Source organism: Cricetulus griseus (assembly GCF_003668045.3).
Source record: "Cricetulus griseus strain 17A/GY chromosome 1 unlocalized genomic scaffold, alternate assembly CriGri-PICRH-1.0 chr1_0, whole genome shotgun sequence".
In the NCBI taxonomy this organism is placed as follows: Eukaryota; Metazoa; Chordata; class Mammalia; order Rodentia; family Cricetidae; genus Cricetulus; species Cricetulus griseus.
The window spans coordinates 191083008-191106255 of NW_023276806.1; the positions used below are offsets into that span (position 1 = coordinate 191083008).

General features: G+C 42.0%; 1 protein-coding gene across 4 annotated transcripts in view; it reads left to right on the top strand.

Moving 5' to 3' along the window:
- Window positions 1–23248, top strand: part of Dgki (diacylglycerol kinase iota) — a 434118-nt gene that overhangs the window by 196702 nt on the left and 214168 nt on the right. For all 4 annotated transcript variants that reach the window (XM_035451050.1, XM_035451051.1, XM_035451052.1 and 1 more), the window contains 2 exons: window positions 1992–2057; window positions 20296–20367. In XM_035451050.1, coding sequence (XP_035306941.1) covers window positions 1992–2057; window positions 20296–20367 — 138 coding nt within the window. The remainder of the gene's footprint in view (window positions 1–1991; window positions 2058–20295; window positions 20368–23248) is intronic.

The following is a 23248-nucleotide window of genomic DNA, read 5'->3' on the forward strand; positions in this document are numbered from 1 at the left end:
CTTGAAGTTGCTGTCTTGAAAGCCACAGGCAGCCACTGTCCATGTAGATGTTGAAGCTTACACAAGCATCTGGCATCGTCTGTGCCAGCCCAGTCCTCTGAACTTCTTCAGGGAGAATCATTAGTATTGTTCATGTAACCCAAAGAACTCTCATTGGGAGAGGATCCTGATACTAGATAACCCGTTCAATTACATTCTAATTGCTTACTGACGAGGAGGTAGACATGGTTTCCAGGGCCGAAGGAGGTATGGCAGCAATTGCTATAGCAGCAGAAGAGGAGGCAGGGACACATGAGGACACCAAACTGCAATTTAGACCCAAATTAAGACATTTCAGAATTTTAGCAGCTCTAGAACTTTTCTGGCGCAATCCCTCCTAAAAAGTATCTCCATCCATTATCATTTTCATGAAGATTAAAATAATTACTATATATAAAGTATTATTAAGGGTGTGAAGGACTATTTAGTAAGGGTTAGCTATTCTTATGATCTTCTTTCTGAGAACAATGTAAAACTGTGTTTTTGTTTTACTGAATGGGTGGCAGAAGGAAGAGCAAGATGAAAATGGCACTCAGTCCTGGGATCATCCTGCTTCTAGACCTTACTGTCATCCAAAGACCATTATCCCTCCAGGGACCATATTTTAGTTTATTTGAAAGTGATTTGACATTACTAAGAGAAATAGAGATGACATTTTAGCATTAAAAGTGTTAATTTTGTTGGAGGTCTTCTTGTCATTTCATTACTGGAATTTCATGCCTTGACACAATCTCCCTCCCTCCCTCCCTCCCCTCCCTCCCTCCCTCCCTCCTCCCTCCCTCTCTCCCTCCCTCCCTCCCTCCCTCCCTCCCTCTCTGTGGTCTATTTTCTGGCATCCTAGTATTAACCAGCCCCAGCTCTTCTTAGCTTTCTCTATTAGGTGTATTCAAGGTGGTTCGGCGCTAGACTAATCTGCTTCTTTGTCTGTCTCCTTGTAGAACAGTGCCTATACTATGGAAGAGGCAATCTGCTGCAAAATATGTTAAAGGGACTGTTAAAGGGAGAGTATGGTTTGTTGCTAAATTCTATAAGAGACATGGTAGTTAATATCAGCCAAAGTGTGTTTTCCCAGGGAAGGGCAGGAGTCAGAGGAAAGGAAGCACTTTGTATTGTTGGCATAAGAGGGATAAGGTGCACTAAGGCTTCTCTTCATCTTTAGTGCTACAGGTAACCACCCCCCCCCTTGTAGTGCACTTTAGCAGCCAGAGGAGATTGAGTTACTTGAGTCTAGCCCAATGATGGTCATCGCTTCAGATGAAAAAGCCTTTCCTACAGTCTATGATAAGAATCAGCCTTGAAAGCTGGTCTAGTTCAAGATGACCAAGGATGGTATGTAAACAATTGTCACCCGTGTGCCGATGCTCTTATCTTTGTCATCTCTTGTCTTTGACATTTCTCTTCTTTCACTTTATCTAGTGACAGTTTCTCAAGTCAATGTCCCATCTCAGGAGATGCTTCTGAGAGTGTGATCTTTTAAGTTCCTTGCAGCTAGAAGGGTTAGTAGAGTGTGGCACTTCCCACCATATGAAGCAAGGCACGTCACTTTTCAGGTCGATTGGAGATCATCCCATCGGCTTCTCCCCTTCAACTTTCCACCACAGCCATCTCCCAGCTGAAGATCCTTCATCCCGTTCACAAACCTGCATGGGCTTTACTAGTAAGAAGCTGCAGTGAGTGCAATCTGCTGTGTCCTGGCCACTGGAAAGGCAAGGCTGGAGGAGGCGGTTAGCAGAACGTACAGGGCAGAAGATTGCTGCGAGTGGAGAATGAACTTCATTTATTTTGAGTGTATTCATGTATATTGTCGAACAAGTCACACCTACACACATTTGCTTGTGTGCTTCTACGGGATGGGGGATTATAGCTTATAGAAATCTACAGTCCTAAACAGCAAACAATGAATATTGAGGATCACAAATTAAAACTTATCATTTCTCTTCGTTTCCTTGCAGAACTTTGTGCGTCATCACTGGGTCCACAGGCGGCGGCAGGAGGGGAAATGTAAGCAGTGTGGTAAGGTAAGGGCCCAGCCACCCATGGCCACTGCAGCAGGCTTCTCAGGCCTTGACAAGCCCTCAAGGTAGATGAGTCCTGTCTCTAAATGTGATGTCTCCTCCTGCATCTTTTTTTTTTTTTTTCTGGTAGGCCTTCTTTCTCTGGATCTCCTTTTTGGTTCTTCTAGATGTGTCTATAATCAGTGAAAATATAAATAAAAGGAAATGATTTTTTTCCAGAGAAATGGCTACATTGAGGCAAGGACCTGTTGAATTTTGAAAAGGGAAGTTTGCCTGTTTTGTTAAAGTCCTTCATGAAGACTACTGCCCCATCTTATTCATTCAATCAGCAATAAAAAAAACATTAAAAAATAAGATAAAAAAGAGGGTGATACACAAGTGTGTACCTATAAATGGTTATATATAACATTATGCAGACTGTCTAGAATACCACATGGTCTGAAGCCAGAAATGTGTTGCTTTCTTAAGACACTGTCCAGTCTCTGGTTAAAAAAAAATGGTTTCTTCAGTGGTGTTTCTGTTCACCCCTCAGGATTTAGGGGTTCGTGAAGAGTGAGGCAGGTCAGGGGTAGTAGACAGTGTGACTAATGCCTTAAAATGCTGCACATTCTCCCTTGTGCTGACATCAACTAATTTGAGATGTAGCTTTTCCCAGTGTGCAAAGACTGACTTTAGAGACGCTGTGTTCTTCTGGGACCATGAGACTGTAGGGCTCAGCCTGGATTCTACTGAATGGTATCTACTGAAGCAGATGAGCAGTCAGGATGTATCTTTACAGAGTGGTTTAATTTGAGAGAACAGGGAAGGGAAAGGTTGTGGAAGACGAGACTGATGCCAGGTTAACCCTTGTTATGTAACTGTGACCACACCCAAGTGGGCACGGTCAGCAATACCTATAATCAGGGTTTCTCCCTACAGCAGGATAGCTAGTTGTGGAGTCAAGGATGTGATTGTGGTGACGCCCCAGTGAATGCTTTTCTGTAAGGGAAGATGGCAAGCTATTGGTTGGATAAATTCCTGCAACACTCTCCTTTCTTTGGAAAAGTACCATCCTGGAGAACTCTGTGTCTCACACCACTCAGCAGTTCAGGTCACAATAGAGTTGGAGGGATTTCATTTAGTGAGAACCCATAAACACAATGTCTTTTTGTGAGGAATAGTCATTCTCTGGAGCCACATTGCACCTTCTTTGTAGCCTCCTTTTATGGTGGCTGAGTCAGCCAGTAGGGAAGTACTGTGTTCTCTGTACCCCACAATGTCATGGCCTTGCCTCCTCCTCTTTAGCAGCATCCACAAGTGTTCACAGCTTGCTGAACAGCATGGGTATCAGTGGACATGTCCTGATCCATCACACAATGTTTGCATAAAAATAGTGCTGTTGTGGTCATCTCCTGCATTTATATTCCTGTTGCCTGTAAATTCTTAGACTTGGGCAGTTATGAGATGGATACTTTTAGATGTGTGTTTCCTTGATGGATAATAAATAACTCTCTGTGAATTCCCCCTTCTACCCTAGACTGGAGGCAAACTAATGTCTGCTTCCATTTACAAAGGAAGGCATTGAAAAGTCATGTCAAGTCCAGGTGCTTTACGTAACTTCTATTAGTACTGTTGTCAATTCTTATGCTTTCTTAGATTCTAAACCCTACCCAGCCTCTCCCTTATACACAGGCAGACATGTATACACACACACACACACACACACACACACACACACACACACACACACACCGAGAGAGAGAGAGAGAGAGAGAGAGAGAGAAAGAAAGAGAGAGAGAGAGAGTGCTTAGAGGAGAAAAGAGAATGGAGGGTGGGTGTGTTTCATAATTCTGTAACTTATTCATTGGGATAGGGTTAAAAAATAATCACTTCACTTAGGGAAACTTCTTTTTTTTTGTTTAAACTTTTGTGTGTGTTTCTGGTGGGTTGTAAACCTTGGGAATTTTAGAGGAATGTTAGTGAGTTATCAATGGTTTTAATTTCTGCTTTTTAATTCAACAGTAAAATAAATATTTGGAGTGGTGTTCTCTTGAGCCTTGAATGTGCATTTGGCTATGTGCGCATGGTTGTTAGTGGCTATCTCAGGAGAGAGCCCCTGATGCAATCACAGAATTCTTTAACATGAGCTGAACCCCAGCCTACCAAGTGTATAACCATGGTGTATAGTATTACATTGCCATTCATAGTTCTGTGTTATGAAAGAGGCAGAGTGGAGTCAGAAAAGAGATGAGATATCAGTCAAATCATTCAATCTGATGAGTGTTTGATACATAAAGAAAATATGTAAAATGGTGTGGTGGGGAAACCAGAAAAGATGGTGAGGATCCCAAAGATGACTGCTGACAGGGGACCAAAGAGACTGGAGCCTGTGAGGATCAAAGTATTCACCAGCTGAGATGTCCTGACAGCTAGGGACATACACATCCCCATTTGCTTCCAGGCAATAATGGCCAAAGCCAATGCAAAGTAGAGCCAAGGGCCAGTCTAATGATGAATATAAGTGGAGTCAGAGAGAAAGCGGGCGTGGTCAGTGGTACCTGTAATCAGGGTTTCTCCCTACACCAGTCCATAAAGGCCAACTTTGTGTTATGGGATATAGGGTCTGCCATCCATGGTTAAAGCCAGCATGCATGCTGCGTCTGCCTGTAACTAACTATTTGCCACCATACCCACTGTGTTCATTTAACCCAAATGCACTCAGTAATGAGTTTTCTGAAGTTCTTTAGAATATCAAAATGCAGAGGAAAAGTATAGTAATGATCACAGCTGACTGGACCCTCCAGTCTTTCAGAATGCCAGGCATTTAAACCTACTTACTAGTGTGTGTAACTATAGAGACATGCTTGTCAATCACAATCTGAAAACATATCTTTCATTTCTTTGTTCAAGAACATAAAAAAAAATTGCCAAAAAACCCCAGCTGCTTTTTAAAATTCACAAGTTGATTTTTTAGATATTTAGTATTTTTAAAGTATTAGGCAGAGTTTATAGCATTTTAAAATGTTACTTATATTTTATGTTTAGGTGTTTTGCCTGCACGTATGTCTGCACAGCATGTGTAAGAAGTACCCACTCACTGAGGCCAGAAGAGGGTCTCACATTTCCTGGAATTGGAGTTACAGACAGCTATTAGCCCCCATGTGATGCTGGGAAGTGAGGCCACTGAGCCATCTCACCAGCTACCAAACACCAAATCTTGAAAACAGTTTTTTATACCATGATACTTAGTGATACATAGGCCTGGAGTTCTGATGCTTTTCAGTTCCCTAACTAGACATCAGTATGAATTATTTATTCATGGGCCATATACTTTCCTATGTATGCACTTCAGATATGTGTGTGTGTGTGTGTGTGTGTGTGTGTGTGTGCAACAGGAAATGGTTAAAACACTAATTGGAGATGAATCTGAGGAGTAGTATGTAAAACACATACTTAAAGGACATGTAATAACTTTTGTAATAGGTAGATGAGAGGATAATTAAAAACATTCTATCGGGGTACGATTGAGATAGCACAGTGAAAGAAAGGGATTATAGATGGAGAAATAATAGCAAATACTCTCCTGGAATATTGGGGGTGATGTTCCAGTAAAGAAATGAAAGGCCCATTCTATAGTGACCTGAAAATGTGTGTATCAACTTTCTGGTTGGGATGACGTGCGTGAGTGAGTCTGTGTGCACTGACCGGTTAGGCAGATTTTGTTGTTCATCTGCCTGTGTGTTTGTCCTGCTGTAACAGAAGTGGCTTTTTTAACACTAGCAGTGGGAAGGTCTTGGAGGCAGAACGAGGGTATAAAACCTGACTTGAGCTCTCCACTTGGCCCTTGCTAAGAGAAATGCGAGAAGCCTGGCCTTTGTCCTGTCTGTAGCTGAGAGCAAGAGACGATGGGGGCAGCCATCTCACTCTTAGGTGCAGTGCAGAGGTGGTTTCATGGTGTCCTCCTTGCCACCTGGCCATTTCACGTAGTGTAATATCATTTGGGTTCATGCAGAGAGGAGGAGATGGAGGCTGAAGTCAAAGGGTACAAAGTTTCAGTCATGTAAAACCTGTAAGTCCTAAAGATCTACTGTGGAGTATGGTCCCCAGAGTCAACAGGGTTTGTGTTGGATACATGACATTTTGCTAAGAAGGTTGATCTTATGTAAACAAACTTACTTCCTCACTCTCTCCCTCTTCCTCACCTTTCTTGGCTTCCTTCCTTCCTTCCTTCCTTCCTTCCTTCCTTCCTTCCTTCCTTCCTTCCTTCCTTCCTTCCTTCCTCCCTTTGTGTGGTGCTTGGAATTGAACCTGGAGCTTCTGGCCTGCTAGGCATCCATTGTGCCGCTAAGCTACACCCCCAGTCTTTATGTAAGCTTTCTTATTTCTGAAAATAAAGCAGGTGGGAGAAAGCTTTTGGAGGCTATGAATATGTTATTGGCACAGTTTGTGGAACTGGTTTCACAGGTATATGCTTATCTCCAAGCTCATCAAGTCGTATATTTAAAATCTACAGCCTTTTGCATTTTATTTGCATCACAAAAGCATTAAAAATAAGGAGACAAGATGTCCAGGTTTTTGCTGCAGGCTCAGGTGGATGTATTCTTTGGTTTCACCCTGCAGAGCCATTTTGTGGTTGCTACTCTCCTTCTGACTTTGGCCTGTCAGTTTTCTCATAGGTACAGTCCATGAAGTACCGTGGTTACCCAGAATCCTTTGTTCTTTCTTCAGTAGTTTCCCCCTCTCACATTCCCTTCTGGTTGCTGCTGCTGGGGCCGTTGGTGTTTGTGAACTCAAGTCACCATACATGGAACAGAGTCCAAAACTGCAGGGCCAAGCCAGAATCGAAACCTTCCTAATGTCCTTTCTGCTCTGGCTCTTCTGATCCCAAGGCACATGGTCCTCCCATCCTTCTTTTACGTCCTTCCTTTAGTGGGTGTATATCTTACCTTTCCCGGTTCCCCAGAATCTGACTCTAAGCGTAAGCCTGGCAAAAGATCGTTAGTTTTGATTTCTAGCCTTTTGTGATCCTGATCTCAGCACGCATTCTCTATGTGCTCTGCCCTTCTGAATGTTATCAAAATGCGATACATTGTCAAGTAAAAAGATTTTCATAAAATGACAGATTCAAAATAGTTATTGAGAAGCAAACTAAGAAAAAAGTTAAGAGAGACTTTTGAAATATTTGCATTTCTCTCTCATTCAAAGGTGGAAAAAAATATTATGAGAAGACCCGTCAAGCCTTCTTGGTGTCCAGGGTATATGGCTCTAGACTTAGAGGTTAATTGATAAGGATTGCTTCCCTTTTGTACATGAAAAACTGATTGCAAATGATATCCAAATAACAATAAAAACAATTTAATATGTATTGGTAGAGAAAGACGATGTTCTTTAAGTTGATAAAAATGCAGTCTTGAGAATATTAAAAAATCCATATACATGTATGTCTGTGTATACACACACGTCTGCATATAAGATACATCTGTACAAACATTGCTGTTCTTGCCAGACCTCTGTGGTGGTTAACCTTGATTGTGAACTTGATTAGAATCACTGTGGAAATACAACTGTGAGTGTGACTGTAAAGTGTTTCCAGAAGGCAAGCTCTACCCTGAGTGCTGTGGTGCTATTCCACAGTCTCCAGCAAGTCCTGGAGGGTAGAATGGAGAAGTCCTGGAGGTGTGGCCCCTCTCCTTGCTTCCCAGCTGCAGACACAATGTTTCCAGCTGCTGGAGGGCCCTACCCTCCTGCCTCTCTTCCAAGGTAGCCCCTTCCCTCCTTAAGTTGCTTTGGTCAGGCCTTTAGTTACCACACTGGGAAAAGTAGGCAACACAATTAGAAGTCCACCAACTGGCAGAAATGGAAATAAGAATTGGAGAGAAAGGAAGGAGAAGAGTGTTTTAGAGAGAGGAGAAGGGAGTGATTAAAAAGTATCCCAAACATGTAAACCCCCTGATTTACAGGGGGAGGAAAGAAAGTAGAAATATGCGTGGTGACAGGAAAAGGGGCCAGAGCATAGGTGCAACCAGCGAACGGACAAGGCTACAAGGGAGTGAAAAGAAGTTCTGATACTGCCAAGGTCACCTTTACCAGCTGGGCTGTGCCCATTCCTGGGACGTCCCGAGGCAGCCCACTGGCTCAACAGCCAGCATAGCAGAAGTGCGGCAGCTTGCCAGTCACCAGCCACTGTGTGTCTGCTGTTTGAAGAGCCCATCTGTGGAAGACATGCTTACGGTCTGTGATGCCCACCACCTTCTCAAGTCACTTTTCTTCCTCTTTTTAAAAATGTGGCTTAATTGTAGTTTGCAGGTGTTTTAGAATAATTTTTTATTAGTTAATTCATTATTTTTTCCAGCCCGATCAAATTTTCCTCCCGTGGCTCCTCTCCTCCCAGTCCCTTCCCCAAAGCTCTCCCCCTCCCCCCATGGACTCCTCATGCTGTCTCTTCAGAAAAGGGCAGGCCTCCCATGTAAATCAGCCAGCCATGGCATATCAAGTTTCAGTAAGACTAGGCACCCCCTTTTCTTTTTCTTTTGGGGGGTTCTCTGTGGCTTTGGAGGCTATCCTAGAACTCACTCTTGTAGACCAGGCTGGCCTCGAACTCATAGAGATCCGCCTGCCTCTGCCTCCCAAGAGCTGGGATTAAAGTTATATGCCACTACTGCCTGGCGGCACCCCATTTTCTATTCATGCTAGATGAGGCAACCCAGCAGGAGCAACAGATCCTAAAAGCATCAAGTCACCTTTTTACGTTTTTTGATCATTTTTTGAGGAAAAACACACTTCTCACCCTGCCTTGGTGCAGACTTTAGGAGCATTCGACATTTTAGACAGTGATGTCCTAAAAAGCCTCCATCAATTAAAAAATAGAGCAATGTGTGGCTGTAGATACGGTTCTCTGATTAAGAACACTTGCTGCTCTTGCAGAGAGCACAGGTTCAGTTCCCAGCACCTGTGTGGTGGCTCACAACCACCTGTAACACATGTTCCCAGTGGTCCAGTGTCCCCTTTTACCCCTGTAGGCACCAGGCACAAACATGGCACACATACATGCATGCAGGCAAACACTCTGACACCTAAAATAAACAGATATAAACTTAAAACAACAGCAGCAGCATTGCTGGAACTCAATGAAAAGGAGCTTGCTGAGCATACTTGAAGACCTGGGTTCCATCCCAGTACTGAAAAAGAAAAGGGTCTGGTGAGCTATGATGAGAAATCATGCCTGAGACACATAACTTGTTAAGAGGAACTTCCCCTCATGTGTTTTTCAACCAGTCTCTACAGCAATAAAGCTATTGCTTAACTTTCCAATCCTAGCAGAGAAATGTCTACCAAATAGCTAGTTGAGAAGCGGGAGTCCAGGTTCTTCTTGTAAATGGAACTAAGGAAACACTAGTTAAAACAATACCCAAATCCATTTAAGCAAATTAGGTAAGTCTAAATGTATGTCTGAGTGGGCCAGGGTGTTGGCCAAGAAATATTGGTCAATCACTTTGGTAAATGTCTAGGGTATAGGTCTAGTAATTCCTAATTATGCATCGAGTTCTGCTGGCTAGAGGCAGTTACAGTAAGACAGCATTCCATCTTGATCTAGACGAGTCCAGTGCTGCTGAAGAAGCCATGGTAGATTTGCCTCACTCTTAACTGGCCCTGCTGGTGTGTGTCTGGGAAACAAGGCCCCGTCCCTTGAGTGGTTTGATCCTGGGTCTTGCCTTCTGTAATTTTCTGTTTGTCATGAAAAATGTTCAGAGTTACAAAGGATTTCCCAGGTACCAGGAGTATGCTTCAAGTCTCCATTGTTAAATAACAGCTATGTTCCTCCCAATAATGAGGTTCAATTACTCTCCACAGTGTAGCTGCTCCTCTCTGTGCCTGTTTGTCTCTTGACACAAAACTGAATGAACAGAGGCAGTGATATTTCAGGGTTTGAGATGTTCCGGTTATGTCCCATGATGGAGATATTCTGTGTGACCTCAGGCACTTAGAAACCAGTTATGAGTATGAGAATGACAAATTCTCATACAAAGTGGACAGTGGGGATAGATATCTGCAGGTCAATGCTGCTCCTTGTTCTTAGTTTCTGCTGTCTGTCTTTTGTCATAGAGGCACAGCTCTGTGCAGTGATCGTGGACTGTGTGAGCATGGTAGTTGTAGAATATCCTTTCAAAGCTCAACCTCTGTTACATTTAGCTTCAAAAGACCACAGCATCTCTGTCAACTGAGGAGCTTCTGGGTTGGATGTGACATGACAGGACCAGTGTATCTCATGGTCACATTCTCACTTCTGAACTTCCGTCTCCCTGGAATCCTTTCCCGGTACGGTGTTGTGCCGGCCCTTGCACAAGCATGCCAGACACTGCAGGTGTGTTGACTCCAGTCAAGGTGAGTTACTGCCCTTTCTAAGAAAGGCTTCAGTGTCATCATTTTCCTACCAAGTAGCTGGTTGTTCAGTTTGAGAGATGATGTCACAGTGATTACTCAGATTTGGTGTCTTTCACTGAGAATCAGTGAAATGTTACCATGGACCTTGCTGTGGCTCCAGGGAACCTACCTACTCCTTCAGGCCATGGGTTCCATCTTTTGACATTTGGCAAGGAACACAGCAAAAATGGAGATTTTTTTTATTGGAACATTTGTCCCCTCCCCGTTCTTATGATCCTCTATCCATGCTTCTTTTGATTCTCTTGACTGAGATTTTTATCAGAAGTCTTGGGGCTTCTGTGCATGTTGGGTATATTAACTGGTTATATCATGTCTCTAGGCCACACTCCTTGGCAGCATTGGTCCAAAGAAGTGTATCACTATGCTTTGGTGGCTGATGCTGTCACATCATCCCCATGGCTTTGTGACTCTGTAATTCTGATTCCTACCAGACAGCTCACTCTGTGAGGCGATTCTTCCCATCAGGACTAAGCTTCCAAGGAGTTCTGTCTGTGAGTCTCTTGACACCACGGCAACTTTCCCAGCAGCACAAATAGTATAGCTCTGGCCAATGCTTTGTCCTGTGGACCTTTTAGAGACTTTCCTTCTGTACCCAATTCGGCTCTGTTGCGTGTCAGGTTCTGTGAGATTTCAATTGCCTCTCCCTCTGTTATTACAACTGAGCCATCTCTATTGCACATAGCATGGATCACATCTTCGTTTAGGCTCTCAATCCAGACTTAGTGTTAGAGCTGTTTTCTGTGGTTCCTGATAATTCGTCTACTGCTGGATCAACAACCATGTATAGTATGTATAGTATAACTAGGTTATAAATGGTTATGTTCATAATTAATGTGTTATGTTGTAGAAGAATATTCTTATCCAGAGATGCTCTATACACCGTTGAGTCCCACCCCTTTTTATCCTGTATCCAGACTCAGGTTCCCTCGCTCTCTACTCCAGCGTATAAGTATCAGTGGGATGGGTAACCAGGCCTATTGAGGTACAGCCTCTAAGATACCTTTAGATGCCTCCTAGAAGACTATATACAGTATAACTCCCAAACAAAGTCAAAACTATCTGTACATGCCAAGCTTTCTTCTCACAACCTCTTACTCACCCCCAATTCTCTTTTTTTATTAAAATTTTAATTTCTTGAGAGTTTCACATATTAGTAGTATATTTACATGGAAATATTTTCTCCTTTCCTACAAGGTTATTCCTTCATCTTCCTAGTCATATCCTCAGGCGAACAAAAGTATTTTTTTTTTTGATTTGTGAAAAGTGAGATTTATTAAACACACATGGATTTCCATACATGTGGGGCATACAGAATATACACCATGAATAAGATTTCTGCATGTATAACATAACAAAATATTTCCTCATAGGAGTTGACAGATAGCTGGCAAATTGTTTCTTGAACCCCCAATACTCTTAACACAATTTGTTAAGCCAGGAGGGACAGCATCTCACTAATTTCAGAGAACTTCAAAAGTCTCTTTCTCTTGAATTATATCAAAATTTTCTCAAAAAACACTTAAGGTTTTCCCAAAAATAAATTGTAGTAAGTCCTACTAGTAGAAGTGTACTTCCTCAACTTACTAGTTCAGGGTAGAGTTCAACCAGTTATTTCTTTCACCGTCATTCAGAAAGCATGATTATTAGTTACATGAGTCTGTTCAAGCTGTCCTGATTTCTTTGTCGATAACTGTGTTGGCATCATTCCTACTCTACAGCTTAAAATTTAAACAACTATTTTAACCAATCTCTTTCTTTTTTGGAACCCAAGCTGGTTTAAAAAATATTATCAAGGTAAAATGATATTTTTACTGGTAAAGGTATCACTTATGGGTCAATCAGAGGTAGGAATAAGTTTCCATGGAGGAGAATTATCATAATTGTAACCAGTTGCATCAATGGGAAAATGTGTTCACTTAGGAAATCTCCTTGGAATTTGAGGATAAGGATAAGCCCAGCATTTAAAGTTTTATACAGCTTGGTCTTTATTGAATAGACTGCTCACTCACTGTAGATAATGTTTTTGCCATGGACTAGGGTGAGGCTTAGTGGGTAAGAGAGCTTGCTGCACAAGCATGAGGGTGTAAAGGCAGAGCTCCAGCACTCATATAAAGAGCTGAGTGTGGACTCGTATACCAGTTACTCCCACACTGGAGCTTAGACAGAGACACGATGGTATCTGGAGCTTCCTGGTAAACCATCTTGGGACAGGGAGTGTGGATATATACAAAACAACAATACAACAAAATGAAATAGTGTGCTTCTGGTTGAGTGGGAAATCCTGACTCAAGGAAATAAGAGAGCAATAGAGGAGGGCACAGCTTACTATGCTCACATACATGTGAACACATTCATATACCATATGCACAAGTGACACACACACACACACACACACACACACACACACACACACACACGCACGCACGCACGCACGCACGCACGCACGCACGCATGCGCACACACACACACACACACACACACACACACATGTTTACCTAAACACCTTTACCGACACACATTTTTCATCCTCAAATTAGGATGGCCATAAAAGATTAAATACAAGTATTGTAACTAGATAGATACATCCATACATAAACTTAAATACAAGCTGGTAGCCATTCTTACAGGTTTCTGCCTGAGCTTCAGCATCCTTGGCTGAGCTGTGCAATTCTGTAATGCTATTGGGGCATGGTCAGTGAATCCTGGAATCAAGTCTTTCTCTTTACGGATGGCCATACCTGTGGTAGGGATGTTAAGTTGTGCTGAGAATTCAGTTCCCTGAGTTTTTTGTTTGTTTGTTTGTTTTTGTTTTTGTTTTTGTTTTTTGAGACAGGGTCTCTCTGTGTAGCTTTGGAGCCTATCCTGGCACTCACTCTGGAGACCAGGCTGGCCTTGAACTCACAGAGATCTGCCTGCCTCTGCCTTTTGAGTGCTGGGATTAAAGGCGTGTGCCACCAACGCCCGGCGAGTTTTTTTTTTTTTCTTTCACTTTTTCCTCCTCCTCTAGGAGACTTAATTTATGATCTTTAGCTTCTATCAAGGATCTTCAGACAAATAAATGAAAAAAAAGCAGAAATTATCAGAGAATACCACTGACCAGCTCTGACTTATATATGCTAACTTCGAGACATATTGGAAAGGAACAACTTCAGGATTAATGTCAGTCTGCAGGTGTGACTCAGTGCAGCCCAAAATGAGAGTGTGTAATGGACAATAAAATCAACCCAAAATATGCAGGGCCTTTAATTAATGCCACTGTAAACCCAATAGACAAGAGTTTGTTTTTTTCTAAAGTGATTCTTATTCTGTAACCTTAAACTGGCCATTTTTTAAGTAATCCCAGGAGTTATAAAGATGCCACTGACTCTGATTCTGATTGTAAGGACACTCACTATTCCTTCTGACCCAATTCAGATGAATGCACACATTTCTGTATTTAAAATTGTAAATATTTGCAGCAGTTTTTACCCAAGACAGACATCAGTAAGAAATGAAGTTCAGATAAATTGAACTCTCTATGAATAAATGTACGTCAGTCTTACAAAAAAGGAAACAGTTGCTAACATTTTTCTTTTGTTTTGTTTTTGCATTTTTAGAGACAGGGTTTCTCTGTGTAGCTTTGTAGACAAGGCTGCCCTCAAACTCACATAAATCTGCTTGCCTCTGCCTCCCAAGTGCTGGGATTAAAGGTGTGTGCCACCACCGCCCGGCTGTTGCTAACATTTTTTATACTATGCTACCCAACCAAGGAAAACACATATTATCACACTGGCCTCATTTCCAAGGGTTCACAGTGCCAGGCAAGAGTATAAATGTCAGTGGAGAACTGCACTGAGTAGTTTGCTGAGGAGGAAAATGTTAGTAATTTGTAAATATGAGGGAAGGGGCTGGTTCTTGGTGGCTCTGCTAAGCAAGAATCAAAGCCTCTTCCTTGGATGAGACTATTCTAAATGGCAATGGATAATGGGTTAACAATACTAGGTCATTGATTAGATTTAGCTGCCTAGAAGTGGTTGTCCAAAGAGCTCATGCTGTCTTGTTTAAAATGGAAAGGTTTCTTTTACCACCAGTGAATCCTAAATCATTTGGCCTTCATACCCTACGAGATCCAGTTAAAAGAGTGGAATGGCATCTGGACTGTCAAATGTCAGCCTTACTCTGCTAGGCACTATGAGCCTTGTACCTCATTACTAATAAGTATTTCTGAGATGTCAGGGTAAAATGTGTGAATATATAGTTATATATATTGAAGACTTAGGAAACATTTGAATAAAACTACTTGAAGTTTCCTTTTCAAAGACAAATATTAATGGGGGACAAACCAACTGAGTCTTACTTTATAATTCCCTTGGGTTTGGACTTTTGATCACTTTATGAGCCTTGGACATGTTGGTGGACATTGGAGAGACTTACTTTGTTATTGCCATTTAAAGTTTTGGAGACATGTAGAACATGTCTTCTGTTGGCTCAAATCAAACAAGGATTGGCCTCTAACCAAGAGATTCTCCCACAAACCTCAGTTAAATACAAAATCAATAAAATAATTTCAGCCCACTTCATGTAAAGCTGCCTCTTCTGGTTTCAGCCAAGGCTGTAAAGCTGAGTGCCATTTCTTACATGGTACAGATGGGAGAAGAGAAAGGCAACAGAGTTCAAAGCTACTTAGAATAAATCTTATTCAAACTTTTTTCAAAGGCTCAATTTGATTGGAAAAAAAATCTCCAAAGAACCAAGAGAGTCACTTGGTTGGTATTTTTAGTCTGAAGTCAGTTGGATTTAAAGCATCTGGCTTCTTGTCCTCACTTTCCTCTTTCACAGGGCTGAACAAAATAGCCCTGAAAAACCACAGAGTCATTTGGAATTCAGTTGGGGCATCTGTCAGTACCGTAATAGCAGATCTGGACCAGAATTAAGTCTGAGTGATTAGGCTCTGTCTCTTTTTATCACACTTAAGAGACTGGCCAAAATCTCCCCACAGTAGGTAGTCTCTGGGAACTCGGTCCACAAAAGCTGTGAGTAAGCTCTATGTTCATGTATTAGACGATAACTCTGAAGCCATTGCCTCTGTGACTCTGCTGGCATAGAATACAAAATAAAGCATCAGGCTGCTTTCCTGGAGGCTCCATTCCCAGGGACCCATCACAGATCTACATAAGCATTAAACTCGGTGCCCTGGTTGTGACTGGCCTTGTTTGTTTTGGGTATCAGTCTGGCTGTCAGCAGCCCAGAAGATGGTTTTCTTCTTGTTGCTGCGAGGCTAACATGCATACAATGGAGGATGCCACTGCGTGCATCAGCGAATAGAGTAGCACCCAGGCTTATCTTAGAAAAAAGAAGGCTTTCTTGACAAGAAGGTAGAAGGGGTCCCTACTGATGGATTTATCAACAAAAAGAACTCTTTCATATGTATACATGGACATCCCCACATAGGTATGTATATGATATTATAACAACACATTGTCTCATTTGGTGCTTACCCTCATCTGGAATTGGAGGAGAGTTTGAATGATTCCCATGTTTGGGCTCAGAGAGACATTAGAAGACTTGCCTAAAATCACTTTGGCAATAGGAAGGTCCAAGAGTTGTTCTGGGCTTTCCCATCCTTCTGCTTCTGTTTGGAGTACAACTGTCTGATATGTATGATTGAGGGGCTAGTACGTTGGTCACAAACTTTAGCAGTCCTCTCCATGAGGGATACAGTTGCTATCACACCATCCCTTTTACCCTATTGATATCTCACACAACCTTGCAATATTGAACATTTATGAGTGAAATCTAGAAACCTAGCATGTTTGCAGTGTCTGTAGTGGCTGGTTATCAGCCTGACTGAGGTTACTGTGAGGAAGCACAGTTTCAGATAACTGGGGATAAGATGTTCAAAACTTGTACAGCATGATGTTTGTAGCTGAGTTAAGACATGAGTTAAGAAACATCAACTTTCTCATCTAGTTAATAACAAGATATGTACATGGTGATACTTGAAGAACTACTCTAAGTTCCCAGGAACTATGAGGTGATTTACTTCAAGACCTTACACTTCTATTGGAGATGGACGAGCATATCAAACCACCTAGAGCAACTAAATAGAGGCGGGGGTGAGGTTCAGGCGACATAGCCAATGGAGAGATCATGCAAATTGGAGTAATTTGAGAGGGCTTTTTAGATTTTTGCCATGGATTTGAAATTTAGACACTGCGTATAGAGTGATGACAGCTTTCTAGATGCTTGGTTGAGGGTAAGCAAAGACGGTGGGCCTAGACATGCAAATTTAAAAGAACAAGGCACGGTGTGGAATATAATTAGATCCATCTCACTGGGTAGGCGTGAGTTTATAGTAAGAGTGGAATGTTACTGTCAAAACATCAATCTGAGGCAGGGGAAATGGTTAAGGTGATAAAATGCTTGCCATGCAACTCTGAGGACCAGAGTTTTGACCCCCAGCATCTGCATAAAAGCCAGGTGAGTTTGACTGATTTTAACTCCAGCTCTTGGGAGGCAAGCTCACTAGCTACATTAGCTGAATCACAAGTGCCAGGTTGAGTGAGAGACCCTGCTCCAGGAAATGAAGTGAGGAAGATACCCAAATGATAACCTCTGTCCTCCAGATACACACACACACACACACACACACACACACACACACACACACACACACATGCCAAAACACATGCAAATGTGCAAACACACACAGAATAAGAGAGAGAGAGAGAGAGAGAGAGAGAGAGAGAGAGAGAGAGAGAGAGAGATCCAAAGCTGATTGGGAGGATTGTGGTAGATACTAAATGCTTGGATGAATGGTTAGTTCTTCAATGAAAGAGGTATCACTGATGCCGTTGATCAGGAGTCACACCAAAAGAATACAGTGAAGAACATGGGGGAAGGACTGATGATAAAGAGATGAGACATACATGAGCACAGTGTCACGTGTGCAATGAACAGGGGACACACCTGGATGCCTGGATGGGCATGAGGTCTAGCACCTGAGTAATTCATGGGCTGTGTCCCATACTAGCTCCATCATACTTTATCTTAGACACTTGCTCCTTTCATCAGACAGTGTCACAATTTTTGCTCTAGCTCTGAAGAAATGCGCCATCTATCTCTTTTATTGTTCCCTCAAAATTGACTTGAATGAACTTTTCAAGTGTCTCCAGCACTAAGCCATTTGGGCCTCTTGGGGACATATTGATGAGCAGTTTGATAACAGTTTTGAAAAGCCTTGCACTCCCCGTCTTCTAGTCCATTAGATTTTGTGTCCTCTCAGTAACATTCCTGTCTGGTGGTTCTGACACTTCATCACTGGAGGTAGGCTGCTGACTGCTGTGGCTATATGGATGTCAAAGCTGACCCTGTATTCCAGTTAATGTGTGACATGGAAGCAATATTGTTCTGGGGAAAAATCCACTGCTGTTGACAGAACAAGGTTTAGCAAGACATAGCTGGAGAGGCTGTATCGGGGTCCTGGAGTTCACTCAAGATGCAACTCTTCGCAAGAGGGCTTGCACATAGAAGTCCTGTCTATGATTTATTATAACACAGAGACACAAAGCGAGGTCAGTAAGAAGGAAACCAGCTACCACCAGCTTCCATTTGGAGTCCTGTAGACTGTGCTAAATTCCTCCAGTAGTGAGTTGTGAAAAACATATGAATATTATTTATCTGTCTCATTAAGACACCCTGCCCAGGGATTTCACTGAGGCTTGTTTGCCTAAGTATCTTTTGCATAACACAGAACAAAATACTGGACTCCCAGAAGGAAAGCAGGGGTTCAGCATAAAGCAGTGTGAGGCCAGGAGCCATTCAACTTGTTCTGGGAATTGAGCAAAGTCTCCCAAGGGTAAGATGCCAGATGCTAAGCCTGTGCCAATTTTGCAAGCACCTTTCCTAAGAATAGGAAAGTGTCTTAACTCTTCCCTGAACAGGGAGTAAAGATATTGGAGAAGTTGCTACAAAGCCAAGAGAATCTTGTTACAATTCTAAATTAATAAGTCATGTTTCCAGTTTCTCCCTTTCTCCCTTCTGTCACCTCTGTGGGAAGGGCTTTAGTTGGGGAGGGGAAGGGAGGTCCATATAGAAGGAGAAGGAAGGAAGAGGGAGTAACACAGCAACACTAAGGGTGCTTGAGAAAGCCACAAGGAATCATTTCATATTTCTCTAAATTTACATATAATACACATAAGTCTATGTTTATACACACACAGCATTTAAATGAAATTATGCCTCTTCAGGTGATAATGCTCCACCCAGGAGCCATAGAGAATCTAAAAAAATTCCCCAGTGCCAGGTATGAGAAACCTCCTTTAGAGTCTAAAAGACTTCTAAAGCAATATAGTTATTGCTATTGCCCTTGGTTGATTCCCAGAAGTTGAAGGTAAGTCTCCATCAATACCAAATGCTTTGGCCACCAGACAAAGAGGGCATGAGCTGGATCTGACCCCAAACCCTCCTCCCTGAGGATTAACTTTTGCAGGATTATAAGGTGCTACTCAATCTGCCGAAGAAGCAGAACATTAACTAGTCCTACTCAGCTGTGACACCTGCAAACCAGAACAATGGGCAGCCCAGCAAGACATCCGTAAAGGTGCAATAGTGGTATGTCTATCTTGCTGGTAACCAATGGCTGTCTAAATTGGACTTAAGGCCAATTGAACAGAAGGGAAACCATGCCTGGTACTGGAAACCTAACCAATTACCTGAGGCTAGTGAGGTCAGAGATCTCTTAGGAGAGCTTACTACTACCACTCTGCTAACCCATGGCAATTCCTAGCTGCAGTCTGGATATTTATCCTCATATACACAGTTAGGTGTGGCTTGCATCTCCATCAAAGATACCTCCTTTCACAACAGATGAAGACCACTACAGAAAGCCAAGACTAGTCAGAATGCAGAGAGCAATTCGCCGTTGGGTGCCCAGCCCCAAATGAAACATCTCCAACATGCCATCCCGATACACTAATGGCTCAGGGGACATCCTGGAAGAGGGGGCAGAAAGAGCATAAGAGCCAGAGACCAGAAAGTCTGCTGTAAGATGGAATCTTTTAGATTTGACAAGGAAACTGTAGCTTCTCTGTAGGAAGAGTCAAGTGGCTGAGTTTGGGGGAAGATTCTTCGAGCATTGCTGTGCACTTCCTCTGGGGATCACCTTTCTTGATGGGAGACAGTTTGCTTGTTACTGTAAGGAGACTCTTTGGCAATTGCATTGACTTTGTTACTGCTTGATGATTATGAATGAAACTGAAAAGCATCTTGTTTTGAGAACAGACATCCTGAGGGGAGGGTGAAAGCGTTTGAATTGATCACTCTAAGCTTAGGTTTCTCCCAGTCCCTGGCATCTAGGTACTGCACTTGGTATTTAATTTCTCTTCTTGGTTTCTCAGATACTGAAGTTGAACAGAGCCTCAATACTATGTGATTAAGTGAAGCAATGGTTTTTATTTTAGTTAAAATATGTAGTGTAGTTTACAATATATACAGTTTATGGTATATGTGTGTTTACGCATACTATATGTGTATACACACATATATGAGACACATTTTTTAAAAAGGAAAATGGCTCATTTTAGTGTGGCTAGCTTAGAGAAACTTGTGGTGTGGGAGACACCATTGCCTCCTTTGTTTCATGCTCCAGATGGCTCAGAAATAGAAAATGATTTCATGGCAGAAGGTGGAGAGGGTAGTGCTATGTAGCACTTGCAGTAATGGTTACTATAGCAATGGATGACAATTCTGGCCTCTTTCACTTCAGTGAACCTCAGGAGGGCAAATATGAGCTGTAATGAAGGAGGTTTTAAACTCTCTGTCTCTTGTCCTACTGTCTTAGGGCTTCCAGCAAAAGTTCTCCTTCCACAGTAAAGAGATCGTGGCCATCAGCTGCTCTTGGTGCAAGCAGGCGGTAAGTGTGGGATGAAATAAGCAATGCAGGCTCACGTGTGCCTGTCACTGGCCATTCCAAATGCTTGGGCTCCTGTCTACATGTGGAAGATTACACTAACCGAACATTCACTTTTTCTCATCTAGAATCCTTAGAAGAAGAAAGATAGTGAAATTACAGAGCAAAAGCAAAAGATAAGTAGGGAAAAACAGAGAGAAAAATTTAACTTGAAACCCAGGATGAAAAACTGGAAACACTCCCTAATTCTTACCCTGGGACTGGAGTCTAGAAATCCTTCCTCCTGGATCACTCACTTCTTCCCTGCCCATTAGACTGCCAAGGGTTCCTCATCAAACCAAACTACAGCACAGGGAGCCTTGGGTGAACTCTGCAACACAGCGGACCAGGCACCCTGGCTCTCCTGGTCTTGATGTGGCTTTGTTAAGGGGCTGTGAAGAGTGAGTGTCTTTTATGCTGTGCCCACTGAGATGTAGCCCTTCCTTATATTTGACCGTGTATATGCATTAAGACCCCACACTGACTCCTCATCTACTCCTCTTTTCTTTTGTCTCCCCTCTCATTCTCATCGACTCTTAAAAGCACTGCCATCTAAAACAGCACTTTCTCATTTGCTTTCCTCTATGGCAGCTTTTTAGTTCACTCTAACACAGTTGGCAAACTATGGCATTCAGGGCCAAATCTGCCTGCTACTTATTTTTATATAGAAGTTCATTGTAACATAGCCAGACACAGTTGTTCATGGGTTATCTGTAGCTCCGTTCGTACCTCAGTGATGAGTTGAGTATTTGCAACACACCTGGGCCTTTATAGAAAGTTTTCTTGTCACCACCCTCCCCCAGACTCTCAATCTATCTACTCTTTATTTTTCAAGTTAGAAAAAGTATCTTGAACAATATTTTCAAGGTAGAAAGTAGTGAAAAATTGCCGTGGAGAATATGCCTTCCTTGTATTTGTAACCCTTCTGTTCAGCCAACTGGAAGCTTGGATTATAACGACATGTACTCGCACGTCAGCTTTCTATCTCCTCTTTTGAGTGATTGTGTAGATAAAAATACACCACCCGTTTATTGCAAAGGAGACCTGAAAAGAAAGTCTATGTTGTGTTTGCTAGATTCGAGGTTCACAGGTCTACACACAGCAGATTCAATACTAGCAAAGGCACTGGAACAGTAGCAGTTTGAAACAATTGCAGTTGACACTTTTGGAGGGTTAAACTGTTTGCATTATAGCAAGTCTATAAGATTCAACCTAATAGTCTCACTAGCATAATTTCCCCGGGGCCTTCATTTGTCAAGAGCCTCTGGTTATTATGTATAGACCCACTTATTGGTCTGGAAGGTTCAGTGTTGGCTGTACCACCATCATACCATGTTTTGTTTTCTTGGCATTTCCATTTCATCCCAGTTATCACACATGTAAACCTTTGTGCTTCTGTTTAAAAACATGTTCATAAGTACAAGGCTATTGTACTTATAGTGAAACTCTACATCATAGGGGCAGGATCTCCCTCTGGGATTAAGGTGTCCCTAAGGCTTCCCATGCTGCTTGCTTTCCTGAGCTGGTAAGAGCCTGCTGCTGGGTTAGCATCACAGCAAGTCTGTTCAAATAGACTGCTGCTCCTGTGACCCTGGAGTGAGATGTCTTGTTCAATGTCCATTAATTTGAAGCCTTAATCCTACTTTACAGTCAACACTCGAATTCTCTTTGTTAATCTGTCATCTAACAGATCCATTATATCGACTTACTTTCCACTTACCGAGTGTAGCAGAGCTTTGGCCAATTTCACAAATTTTTATTACTCAGAAAGTGTGGAAATCGTTTTTGCAAGGTCTTATATGCAGAATATATTCACAGAAATTACAGTATTGATATATTTTAATAGTACAAGTAATTCCTCCCAGGAATTTTGGTGTCACGTAAAGAAACAAATAGCCAATCCTCTATGATATAGGAAGAAAACCTTGGGCTAGAGAGCTGGGTTTCCTGTGTATATGTCTCAGCTCCAACATTTAAAGGCTATACAAACCTAAGTATACCTGTGAGTCTCTAGCTTTGAGATCACTCAAGTATAAGTTGAAAGAATTACTCAATGTATAAGACTTCTACCACTGTAGAAATGTGATAGGCATGCATTGATGTTTAACTTGAATTGCTTAAAAAACAATCAGTTTTAAAGGAGGTGTTCAAATGAAATTTTTCTGGAATGGTATTCCCTTGGTTAAGTCTGTTTGTGGATCCCAAATAATGGGTGGCATGGAGAATTATTAATTATTTAATCAGTATTTTATCCATGGTTGATATTAATTAACTATTGGATCACAGGAGATCTTGATGATATGCAGAAGTGAAAACAAAATTAGGGTAGCTGTGTTTGCCAGTTTTCCTCAGATAGTCCTAATTGATGTCTGTTTCCCCACATTGTTGTTATCAGTGGTTTCTTTCACTCTTAAATAGCTTCAGCTCAGTTGAAATGAGAGTTGTGTGTTCATACAATAAGTATAATAGAGGTTCCAATTAATTTAAATAAAAAGTCACTGTGATGAGAACTTAAGATCTTTAATTATTGCATAAGATGATTTTTATATTCATTAGAAATGAAATATTCCCACATGTGACTATCACCTCATAGTCAGAAGGTAATTGAAAATATGATTAGAATGAGGTCACAGTGCCAGGCTCACAACAGAGTGGTGAGTTAAGCCCCCCACACTGGGGTGTTGTGGTGACTGTTATTAGCTCATGTTTCCTTACTTCCTGCTAAGAACAAGCTCCTCAGGCCTGCCGAGTGTAATAGGGCCACTGTATTTTTAAGGCCTCTAGATAAGGCCAGTAGAAGCAATCGTGTTGTGTTTTGCTACCACTGCAGATAATAGCTTTATAG